We start from the raw sequence: 12,938 nt of genomic DNA, 5'->3' as shown, positions 1-12,938 counted from the left end.
GAGCAGGTAGTGCTGTGGAGTTACAGTGCCATCTAGTTTCAAGAGAGCTGAAAGGCAAGGACAGGAAACTTTCATCAAAATACAGTACAGAGCGTTTGTCTATAACGTGACAGTTGTGTTCCCCTACAAACTTGCATGATAGAAAACAACTATAGAAGATCGCGTGTAGAAGATCGCTACAGAAAATCACTATACCTGTTCAGTAGAAAGTTTGTTATCCAAACAACGTTTACGATTCACCAGTCATGTTCTAACCAATTCGTGCTGGCACATTATGACAGAAAGATTTGTAAAACGGAAAGCATACATTTAGAAGTATCACACCTGGAATCATGGTGCAGAATGTGTACATAACAGGGCAAATATGAGGACCTGTGTATTAATGGGGGGGGCGGGGAGGCATGAGTGGGAGTCGGAGAAACCCCAGCTGTATCAGATCAAGAGGCAAAGGGTAAGGGTTTGGAGACCTAGCGACCTTAACAGCAGAGCCTTGCTTAAATAAATCTTCACCACCTTTAGCTAGAGAGGTGGTTCAGAGTACAGGCTCAATGTCAGTGAGTACAGGCTCAATGTCAGTGGGTCACAGCTTGGGACCTGCAGCACGTCGGACATTACATGAGGATGAGGGCATCAGGTGTGACAGTGAGGCAGTGTACTTGTTTTGGTCTGTAGAGGCAGAAGCCTTCCTTGTCAGGCCTGGGAGTATCACTTCTGCAGTAGGACTACAAGCAGCTTAAATTCTTTAACCTGGCCATTTTTAGTCACTCAATTCCTTCCTCTTGCTGCTGCTAAGACCAGCCAGTGCTACCTTTGGATTTATTGTTTCAAGTTCAACTTGAATTCTCTGAAACGTTTATACTGTAGAACATTTCTAACCTGTCACTTTTTCTAACTTGTTTGTGGATTGAGAGTTGGATCTTTGCCAAATTAAAGCAGCGTTAAACCATGTAGCCAGGATTTCTGAGGAGACATAATGAGGCTAACAGGACTGGTTCAGAAAGTGAGCTTCCCGATGGTGAAGTCGTCTAGAACCAGGAGTCATAGTTTAAGGATAAAGGGTAAATGTTTTAGGATTGAGATGAGACATTTCTTCACCCAGAGAGTGGTGAGCCTGTGGAATTCACGGCCACAGAAAGAGGTTGAGGCCAAAACATTGTGCTTTCAAGAAGGAAGTAGGTACAATTTGGGTAAAGGGATATGAGGGAGGGGTGTGGAGGGTGGGATTAGGTTATTGAGCTCAATGATCAGCCACGATCACATTGAATGGTGGTGAAGGGTTAATTTAATTTTATTCATTTGTAGGATATGGGCGTCACTGGCTGACCAGCATTTACTGACTATCTCTCAGCCTTGAGAAGGTGGTGGTGAGCTGCTTCTTGAACCACTGCAGTCCACCTGATGTGGGCTGACCCACAATGCCATTAGGGAGGGAATTCCAAGATTGTGGCTCAGCGACAGTGAAGGAACAGCGATGTATTTCCAAGTCAGGATGATGCGTGACTTGGCGGGGGACTTGAAGCTGGTGGTGTTAGCATGTATCTGCTGCCCTTGTCCTTTTAGATGGAAGTGATCATGGGTTTGGAAGATGCTGTCTGAGGATCTTTGGTGAATTTCTGCAGTGCAACTTTTAGCTAATACACACTGCTGATACTGAGCATCGGTGGTCCAGAGAGTGGATGCTTGTGGATGTGGTGCTAATTAAGCATGCTGCTTTGTCCTGGATGGTGTCAAGCTTCTTGTGTTATTGGAGCGACACTCATCCAGATAAGTGGGGAATGTTCCATCGCACTCCTGACTTGTGCTTTGCAGATAGTGGACAGGCTTTGGGGAGTCAGAAAGTGAATGTCTTCCATGATGCTGTTCCCCTCTCCTATATTTCTGTGTACTGCCAGTGGGATAGTGCTGGTGTCCTAGATGGGGATGTTTTGGCAAGGCTGTAGAACTAGGAAAGAGGGATGAAGCAGAATGTTGGGACCAGTGGGGTGGGGATGGCATTCCAGACAACTGTATGAGACCTGACCTTCAGATTCTGAGTTGAGGTCAACCCCCAACATTTCCCCTCCCACCCTGCAATGTTGCTTCTCTGTCCAAACTCTGTCCTACAACCCGTACACACACTATCCTTTTGCTGTGTCGGCCTTTTATTCTTTCTTTGTTCACCTGACTTGGGGCTACCAGCCCTGGACCTGAAAACCCACCTTACCTTACCTGGGGAAAAATAACTGTATGGAATCCGTGATATTGGAAAGTAAACATATAGGTTATAGTGGACCTCCATTTTGAAGTATACAAGATGAGTTGGATCAGTATGTGTCACCTGCCATTTTGCATTTCTTTCGTTCTTTGTAAATAAAATTTCATTCGGTCCATGGAGACTCCATTCCAGCAAGTCTTCCCATGCTCCTTGGTTCTTGGCTCCAGTCTATCTCCAAGCAGACAAAGACTGATGTCATAGCAGGGCCTATAGATTAAGCACCAAGGGTTCAAGAAGCACACGAATATTGTATCTGAAATATCGGATATGAGTGGTGCCCTGAATCGCTCAATGTAAGGTAGCCTACTGCACTGTATGTTAACTGATTATCCTTTATTTTGATGTTATCGTGAGTCCTTTTTGTAGGGTGCAGGGATTACCTTTTGTCCCGTATCTGTACATGTGATAGACTGATCCTATCTCCAGGGTGAGTTTGAGCGATCTGAGAACGACTGCTGGTGAATGAAAGGGCCAGCAGGTAGGTAATGATATTCTGCCTCATCAAGGACAGCACGGTGGCTCAGTGGTTAGCACTGCTGCCTCACAGTGCCAGGGACCTGGGTTCAATTCCTGCCTCAGGTGACTGTGCAAACTCCACACAGACATTCTCCCCATGTCTGCGTGGGTTTCCTCCGGGTGCTTCAGTTTCCTCCCACAGTCCAAAGATGTGCATGCCAGGTGAATTGGCCATGCTAAACTGCCCATAGCTGGAAATGTGTTGCTGGAAAAGCGCAGCAGGTCAGGCAGCATCCATAAACTGCCCATAGTGATAGGCGCATTAGTTAACGATAAATATAGGGAATGGTTCCTCTTTGTAGGGTTGGTGTGCACTTGTTGGGCCGAAGGGCCTGTTTTCACATTGTAGGAAATCTAATCAAGATAAGTTGCAAGATTTAATTGATTTTGATTTCATCCCTGCTCCTCTACCCTTTGCAGTTATAGCCTCTCAGAACTCGCCCATCCCACTGCACGCTTAGGCCCATTCTCACAGTCAGTTGCAACCCCTCACTGTGGTCACATAATCAAAATATCCTCTATTTTAGTCCATGAGAATTGGTCATCTTGGTGGGATGTGAGACACTTACCTTAAAAAAAAAATGATTCTGTATAGGTCAGTCTGCCTGTACATGTCCCAGTTCCACCTGCTTCGAGACTTTAAATAATTTGAAGAGTTTGGTTACTCTTCAAAGCAATCGGGTTTACTGGCTGTCCTGCAGAATGATTCGTTAAAACTTGTTTTTAGGCGTTATGTTTGCCTGCTCTGCAAGTTTATTCTGCTTTTCCATTGATTGGCTCCGACACAGGAAGTTTCATCATGTGTGCTACCAGTGTTCAGGGTTGTTGAGCATTCAGTTCACCAGCACAGGCACAGCTGTTACTGGCTTCGTTCAGGTAATGGAGCATCAAGTACTGTAAAGACTTGGAACTTAAACCTTGCCACTGTTTCCTGGCAGTTGTATCACTTTAAGATGTAAAATTTATGACTCTCCTTTCTCTCGAGATAATTGTAAAATGCAGCTACGTTTCTGGTGAAGGATGACTGAGAATGAAAACAGGCAGCCAGAGGCTACAGGAGGGGGTCTGTATAGGGAGTATATCTCCAACCCATTGATGAGTGGTAAGTCAATTACTTTAAGTAACAAGGAAAACTGAGTGTTGCAATTCGGATTGTTGTGCTTTTAATGGTAGCTCTCTTTGAGAGAGTAACGTACAAGAAGAACACAGTCTGCTTCCTGTTTCAACTGTTCAGTTGGAAAACGCTTGGCCAGGTCAGACCCTGTAGCTCGTAAGCTAGGGGTTCCCAGCTGGACATGATCACAGAAAAAAATCCAGGCTGGCATTCCTCTGTAACAATGAGTGCTGCACTCCCGTCGTTCAGATAAGATATTGGACTGAGGCCCTATCTGAAATGGATGTAAAATACCCTCAAGCCCAATCAACAAGAATTATGTGTGCCAGCCAAACATTTATCCCCTTCACTATCTCTAAACTATGCAGCGTGTGGGTGCTTGCTATGTATAAATTGGCTGCGGTGTTTACATCAATGACTGCACTTTAAAAATACTTTGGAAGTTGAGAACTTTGGGATGTCCCAGGTTTGTGAAACAGTTTATTTATTCGTGTGGTGTGGGCATCACTGGCTTTAAAGCCAATCATTCTATAAACCACAGTTCTGTCCCAGTTCCACTTGCACTTGTGGTCGTAAATAATTTGAAGGGTGTAGTTGCTCTTCAAAGTAATTGAGTTTTCTACAGTCTGGTTAAGGCTGTTTTAAGGCAGCATCATGTTTGCCTGCACTGCAAGTTTATTTTGCTTTTCCATTGATTATATATATCAAGGCAAGTTGTTTTTCTTTTTTGACACCATTAGTTAAGTGTGTGTTTGGAATAATTGGGTTTAAAGTCACCATTTAAATGTGCGCTGTCCCAATTCCTCTGACAAAGGCAGAATGTTGTAGTCACAGAGTGGTCACTCATAGTTTGGATCCCAGACTTCATTTATTTTACAGGAAAGACAAAGTCATTTTAAGCTCAACTCGTGAATATGAATAGTTTGGAACAATTTAATTCCAGCTGCTGCCTCAAATGCAATGGTAAATTGACCAAATTACTTCAAGTTAGTCATACAGCACGGAAACAGACCCTTGGTTCCAACCCATCCATGCTGACCAGATATTCCAACCTGATCTAGTCCCACTTGCCAACACCCTGCCCATATCCCTCCAAACCCTTACTATTCATATACCCATCCAGATGCCTTTTAAATGTTGAAATTATACCAGCCGCCTCCAATTCCTCTGGCAGATCATATATGTACCACCCTCTGCATGAAAAGGTTGCCCCTTAGGTCCCTTTTATAACTCTCCCCTCTCTCTCTAAACCTATGCCCTCTAGTTCAGGACTCCCCCACTCCAGGGAAAAGACTTTGTCTATTAATCCTATCCATGCCCCTCATCAGCCTCCAACACTTCAGGGAAAACATCCCCAGCATATTCAAACTCTCCCTGTAGCTCAAATCCTCCAACCCTGGCCACATCCTTGTAAATCTTTTCTGAACCCTTTCAAGTTTCACAACATCCTTCCGTTAGGATTGCATGCAACATTCCAACAGTGGCCTAACCAACGTCCTGTACAGCCACAACATGTGACCTCCCAACTCCTGTACTCAATACTCTGACCAATAAAGGAAAGCATACCAAACACCACCTTCACTATCTTATCTACCTGCGACTCCACTTTCAAGGAGCTATGAACCTGCACTCCAAGGTCTCTTTGTTCAGTAACACTCCCTAGGTCCTTACCATTAAGTGTATAAATCCTGCTAAGACTTACTTTCCCAAAATGTAGCTCCTCGCATTTATCTGAATTAAACTCCATCTGCCATTCCTCAGCCCATTGGCCCATCTGGTCCAGATCCTGTTGTAATCTGAGGTAACCTTTTTCACTGTCCACTGCACCTCCAATTTTGGTGTCATCTGCAAACTTACTACCATACCTCCTACGTTCACATCCAAATCATTTATGTAAATGATGAAAAGTAGTGGACCCAGCACCAATCCTTGTGGCACTCCACTGGTCACAGGCCTCCAGTCTGAAAAACAACCCTCCATTAGAACCCTCTGTCTTCTACCTTTGAGCAAGATCTGTATCCAAATGGCTAGTTCTCCCTATATTCCATGGTATCTAACCTTGCTAACCAGTCTCCCATGGGGAACCTTGTTGAACGCCTTACTGAAGTCCATCTAGATTACATCCTCATCAATCTTCTTTGTTACTTCAAAAAAAACTCAATCAAGTTTGTGAGACATGATATACCACACACAAAGCCATGTTGACTATCCCTAATCAGTCCTTGCCTTTCCAAATACGTGTACATCCTGTCCCTCAAGATTCCCTCCAACAACTTGCCCACCACTGACGTCAGGCTCACTGGTCTATAATTCCCTGGCTTGTCCTTTCCACCTTTCTTAAACAGTGGCACAACATTAGCCAACCTCCAGTCTTCCAGCACCTCACCTGTGACTATCAACGATACAAATATCTCAGCAAGGGGCCCAGCAATCACTTCCCTTGCCTCCCCAGAGTTCTAGGATATACCTGATCAGGTCCTGGGGATTTACCACCTTTATGCATTTCAAGATATTCAGCACTTCCTCCTTAAAAATGTCCATGTTACAGAGATGTTATCATCTATTTCCCAGCATTCTATATCTTTCATGTCTTTCTCCACAGTAAACATTGATGCAAAATACTCATTTAGTATCTCCCCATCTCCTGCGGCTCCACACAAAGGCCACCTTGCTAAACTTTGAGGGGTCCTATCCTCTCCCTAGTTACCCTTTTGTCCTCGATGTGTTGGTAAAAACCCTTTGGACTCTCCTAAACGCTATTTGCCAAAGCTATCTCATGTCCCCTTTTAGCCCTCCTGATTTCCCTCTTAAGTATACTCCGACTGCCTTTATACTCTTTTAAGGATTCACTCGATCTATCCTGTCTGTACCTGACATATGCTCCCTTCTTTTTCTTAACCGCACCCTCAATTTCTCTAGTCATCCAAAACAGCATACTTGTTTGAAATGGGGATAGCCACAGAAGACTCCTGCACTACCTGCCTACCTCTTAGCTTTCCTGGAGTTAACCCATCTATGTAATTGTAGCTGCGATTTTTCTCCTTCCTATAACAGCCATCCATCACAGCCCCTGGCTCTTGTAAATTTCTCATTGCCTCTGTCAGTCCAACCAATCCATTCCATCCGATAGGATTCACAACCAACAACATTTATGGCAGATATAATCCTCAGTAACATGTAAACTCTCCCTAAACTCCCCACATCCGACAAGAAGAGGATATCACTCTACTAAGGGCCATTTTTGCTGCTTTCAATCTAGAGACCCAGAAAATAGCACTGTCCTATCCCTCTACAAAACACTGCTCCTGGCTAACTTAATACTTAGGATTTAAGAGAGTTAACTCAATAAAACACGTAGTCAAGAAAGAGCCGACTGTAATCACTATTGTAGATTTCCAGCAAGGCTACACTTAAAACTATTCACTTATCTGTTTCTGTGCTGTGACCTCTCCCCACAGGTTCCTCCAAGATCAGTTGTGGTTTCAATAGAAATTTAGAAAAGTCAATGTCATCCAATTCAGTGTTTTCTTGTAATCTTGTACTTATGCTGTCGTCTTTCACAACCTGTGACTTCAGGGTGTGTTACAGGTGATGAAGCATCTTTGAGATTTACTCATTGTTATAACTATTGGCCAGGGCACTAGGAAAAAAGAAAGACTCCCCCCATTCTTCTGTAAAATAGTACCTTGGGATTTTTAATTTTTTAAAAATTAGTTTCCCTATAGTGTGGAAACAGGCCATTTGGCCCAACGAGTCCATACCGATGCTTCAGAGAGTAACCCACCCAGACTCCTTTCCCCTCGACTAATGCACTTAACACTATGGGCAATTTCTCATGGTCAGTTCTGCTAACCTGCACATCTTTGGACTGTGGGAGGAAACCGGAGCACCTGGAGGAGACCCACGCAGAAAAGGTGCAAACTCTACACTGTCGCCTGAGGCTGGAATTGAACCCAGGTCCCTGGTGCTGTGAGACAGCAGTGCTAACCACTGAGCCACTGTGCTGCCCTGCCTTTAGATTTGCATCTGCTTGATAGAGCATGTGGGGGACCCTTGGCTTGAGGAGGGTGGTTGGGGGGGCGTTTGGAAAGGGGCCATGGCAGATGGTTTGGTTGCCATCTGCAATTTGCAATGTCCGGGCCACCAGCAGCTCTGGGAATACACATAGCTGCTGTGTCCATCTGTTGTCATCTTCCTTATGCTCCAATTTCCCAGACCATTGAAAACAGGCTATGGCTAAGCATCCCATTTTTTTAAACCAATTTAATTCGCGCTCTGAGCTTCTCCTGCCTGTTCTTGGAGGATGACAAAATTCCCCCATAGAATCAACTTCCCAATAAAAAATGATTATTTATCTGCATCCGATGCATATATTCTGAGGACACTTAGCTTTTACGAAACCTTTTTTTATTCAAAAATCTTGCGCATCAATTCAGAGAGAGTTAGAATCTGGGCAAAAGGATGGGTGATACTTCTCTGTCTACAGATGTTGCTGGATGCACTGAGTGTTTCTAGCAATTTCTCTTGTTTCAAATTGGCAGCATTTCCTCTTTATATTCAGTTTGATGGTCAAGTTCAAAGTGGTAAAAGGAGAAGTGTAGGACACAAGTTTGTGTGTGGGGCATGATGGCTGCAGACTACGACAGGAACATGCAGAAGACTCAAGACAGGATAATGTATTCTGAGCATCGGAATATCCTGCAAATGGCAATTGGGCTTTTAAAAGCAGCAAAGCCAACTTCCCTGTCCTGCTTATTTAGTGACATTGCCACCATGTGTGCTGACTGAGGACTGATCTTGTCCCAGTGTCCACCACCACCTTACTGCTGACCCTCCATGCTAAGTGATTGAATCAGCACTCTCGCTGCATTACCCTCCAGAATATTACCCTGAAGAATATTGCATTACCCTCCAGAATATTTGGGGCTGCTCACTGCCTTAGCAAAGGGAATAGTCCCTTCCTTGGAAGGACAGGAAATCCAATATGGTGCGGGTGTCCCGGAACATCTCCGGGACACCCGCACCAATTAACCACACCGCCCCGTGGCCCAACATTTCAACTCCCCCTCCCACTCTGCTGAGGATATGGAGGTCCTGGGCCTCCTTCACCGCCGCTCCCTCACCACCAGACACCTGGAGGAAGAACGCCTCATCTTCCGCCTTGGAACACTTCAACCCCAGGGCATCAATGTGGACTTCAACAGTTTCCTCATTTCCCCTTCCCCTACCTCACCCTAGTTCCAAACTGCCAGCTCAGCACTGTCCCCATGACTTGTCCGGACTTGTCCTGCCTGCCTATCTCCTTTTCCACCTATCCTATCCACTCTACCCTCTCCTCCCTGACCTATCACCTTCATTCCCTCCCCCACTCACCTATTGTACTCTATGCTATTCTCTCCCCACCCCCACCCTCCTCTAGCTTATCTCTCCACACTTCAGGCTCACTGCCTGTATTCCTGATGAAGGGCTTTTGCCCGAAACGTCGATTTCGAAGCTCCTTGGATGCTGCCTGAACTGCTGTGCTCTTCCAGCAACACCAATCCAGAATCTGCTTTCCAGCATCTGCAGTCATTGTTTTTACCTCGTTGATTTTTACCTCGAGGATTTAACAGATGCCATGTCATTTCTCAATAAGTGAAGCATTTTATAGAAATCGTAAACAACAATCTTCAGGCTGGATTTTCAAATGCCTGGTGGACAGGAAGGAAGTTTGGCACTCCGTTGGAGGAATCATACACGTTAAGCAGGTGGAAGCTGTCTGCCTGGTGCCAGGAGCAGCACCAGGCAAGAACTATCTTGGGGCTGCTCACTGCCTTAGCAAAGGGAATAGTCCCTTCCTTGGAAGGACAGGAAATCCAATATGGTGGAAAGTGGACATTAATGATGAAGTTTGGGGCAGCGCTTGTGCCAGTGCTAGTTAGTTCCTCAGATCTCATCTGAAAACAAAATGGCTCGGGCCCCATGGTAAACCTGACACCTTGGCACTGACGTGCACAAGACTGTTCAGAACAGCCGGGGAGAAAAGATCAAAATTGCAATCCCAAACTAGCAGGTTTATTCACAATCCATTTAAGGAGCAATTTGAAATAACCACATTTCTCCTTCCGCCACACCTCACTATTTGCCTGGCCCTTGTAAATTCAGAACTGTCCTGGAGGCATTTTGAGATCCTGTCCAGACTTGAATGCGGGACTCTACATGCCTTTAAAATTCAGTTCTCCATCTCTGCAATCTTGGTGCAGGGAATGTGTGACAATACAGTGCAAATTCATTTGCATGTCTCACTGATCAAACTACATTTTTACTGCTGACAAAAGATTGATATTACTATAATTTAAAGTAGGTTTATTTAACTATCCTTCAGCCACAAACTACTGTGGCACTTGCATTTTGTGATTTGTTTCCTGTTTACGTTTTTAATTCAGTTAAACATAAGTGCAATCAAATGTTGTTCAAATATAGCAGGATTTACATCCTTTGTCTGATCTGTAGGAAAATCTCACCTCAATCATTGGGAATGATCAGCCACATTAGTTTCAAACTTAAAGTTTCCACTTTTAAAAACAAATATAACACCATTCCAATGGAAATTGCTAGCAACATTAGTCTTTACAATGATAAATCTTTAAACACATGCTTCATGTTAGTTGCCCTGCTCAGTGCAACACAACGGCTTTGTTAACCCACGGTTTTTGAGCTCTGCTGATAGTGGTTATTTACTTGGTTCTGTCTTGTATTTTGCTCTGAGTTTCCCTGACTTACCTTGTGGATTTTAGACACTGCATCAGACTGGTCCCCACTGCATGATGCTGCTATTCATGGACGTCTCTGCTCACTCCAACAACTCATCAGCCAGGTAATATAATAATAATAATGTTAAATAATTAAATATTAAATAACCTTTTATTCTGACTTTACTGCAGTTATAGCACACTACAGTAGAGACATATTTAAATACTTTGTTTTATCCTTTTCAGGACTTGTGTTCGAAGGAAATCATTGTGAGCTAATTAGCTTTGCAGTATCTGCCAGTATATGTGTATATATACATAAAATATTACACATTACCTTTTCCTTCAGAGTCTCAATGTCATCTTCCAATTCTCATTACTATTATAATCAACTGCTTTCTCCTAACTTATGTAAGAGGCTGCCATAATGTTTGTGTTACATGCTGTTTCACTGCGCTGTTAGGAAAGTGCATCATCGACATTACGAGAATTACCCATAAAAAAATCTTTGAACCTTCTGCTGATCAGACTGAGAGAGAGAGAGAAATCCTATTTCCATTTGAAGAACTCAAAAGGTTGATATTCCACTTCCATGCTCCAAATGCAGAGGAGAAAGTGAGGGCTGCAGATGCTGGAGATCAGAGCTGAAAATGTGTTGCTGGAAAAGCGCAGCAGGTCAGGCAGCATCCAAGGAACAGGAGAATCGACGTTTCGGGCATAAGCCCTTCTTCAGGAATGATTCCTAAAGAAGGGCTTATGCCCGAAACGTCGATTCTCCTGTTCCTTGGATGCTGCCTGACCTGTGCTTTTCCAGCAACACATTTTCAGCTCCAAACGCAGAGGGACTGTCATCCATCATGTCTCAAAATTCCAGGTGGACATTGGACCTGGATCCCGTTGTCAAAGTATTTTCCTTCATAACATCAAATATTCCCAGGTCTTATACAACACAGTTGCTACAGAGTAAAGCTTTTGTAATCTGCCTCATATTCCAATGTGAATATTTTGATGTACTTGATGTCTATCTCTACTGCTAGTCTCCAGTGGGTTGGAGGTTGTTGAGATCTTCGGCTTTGTGTCTGATACCATGATCCCTCACTGTTTCTTCCTGTCATCCTCGTCATTTTTAGCTTACTAAAGGGACTCCAGCGATCTAATTTATTCATGAGACTATGTTCCAAAAATACAGCAAGCTATTGAACGTTGAAATTCTCAAATCTAATTAATATACAAATGAGAAACAAAAACAGAAGTTGCTGGAAAAGCTCAGCAGGTCTGGCAGCGTCTGTGGAGAGAGATCAGAGTTAACATTTTGAGTCCGGTGACCCTTATTTGGAGTGGGAATGTGGTATCTGATGCAAAGCCCAAGATCTCAAGAACTTCCAACCCATTGGAGACTAGCAGTAGAGATGGACATCAAGTACATCAAAATATTCACATTGGGAGTTTACCGGACCCGAACAAATGCCAGCTTTGACTCCTTCAGAGAAGCAGTCAGACTTGCTGTACTTTTCCAGCAGCTTCTGATTTGTGATTTACAGCATTTGTAGTTTTCAGTTTTTAATATACAAATAATTTTGATGGTGCAGATGTCTTCATTTTTATACTGTGAAGAATATTTTTGATAAATCTTCATTTAAACATTGGAAAATAATATTTTACAATTTTTTTTTAGAAACCTGTGACAATCAATATTTTTATCAAACCTGCTTAATTGAAGAGAAATGCAGTGCCTTTACCCTCCAGATAGGGAGTATCCTCTAAAGGATTAGAGTAACCATTCCTGTTTGCTTCAGACTGGATTTGCAGTAATATGAAGCTTTAGAGTCAGAGATGTACAGCATTGAAACACACCCTTCGGTCCAACCCGTCCACGCCGACCAGATATCCCAACCCAATCTAGTCCCACCTGCCTGTGCCTGGCCCATATCCCTCCAAACCCTTTCTATTCATATACCCATCCAAATGCCTCTTAAATGTTGCAATTGTAGCAGCCTCCACCACATCCTCTGACAGCTCATTACATACACGTACCACCCTCTACGTGAAAAAGTTGCCCCCTAGGTCTCTTTTATATCTTTCCCCTCTCACCCTAAACCTATGCCCTCTAGTTCTGGACTCCCCGACCCCAGGGAAAAGAATTTGTCTATTTATCCTATCCATGCCCCTCATAATTTTGTAAACCTCTAAGTTCACCCCTCAGCCTCCAACACTCCAGGGAAAACAGTCCCAGCCTGTTCAGCCTCTCCCTGTAGTTCAGATCCTCCAACCCTGGCAACATCCTTGTACCTCTTTTCTGAGCCCTTTCAAGTTTCACAACATC

The 12,938-nt window shown here is 43.8% G+C and overlaps 1 protein-coding gene across 3 annotated transcripts in view; it reads left to right on the top strand.

Annotated features, from left to right (window-relative positions):
• The window catches only part of LOC122554911 (ankyrin repeat and SOCS box protein 9-like), a 54,873-nt gene that overhangs the window by 16,680 nt on the left and 25,255 nt on the right, over window positions 1–12,938 (top strand). For 2 of the 3 annotated variants that reach the window (XM_043700304.2, XM_043700305.2), the window contains exons 2-3: window positions 3,756–3,872; window positions 10,661–10,740. In XM_043700304.2, the coding sequence (XP_043556239.2) occupies window positions 3,791–3,872; window positions 10,661–10,740 (162 nt within the window). In that variant the 5' untranslated portion in view covers window positions 3,756–3,790. Of the gene's footprint in view, window positions 1–3,611; window positions 3,647–3,755; window positions 3,873–10,660; window positions 10,741–12,938 lie in introns of those variants that run through there. The other variant, XM_043700306.2, reaches the window with a different exon arrangement.

The sequence above is a fragment of the Chiloscyllium plagiosum genome, unplaced genomic scaffold (genome assembly GCF_037043375.1).
Source record: "Chiloscyllium plagiosum isolate Xiang-an unplaced genomic scaffold, Cpla_swu_hap1 HiC_scaffold_12, whole genome shotgun sequence".
Taxonomy (NCBI): domain Eukaryota; kingdom Metazoa; phylum Chordata; class Chondrichthyes; order Orectolobiformes; family Hemiscylliidae; genus Chiloscyllium; species Chiloscyllium plagiosum.
Note: the sequence above shows the minus strand (reverse complement) of the source record. Positions and strands in the feature narration are given on the sequence as shown.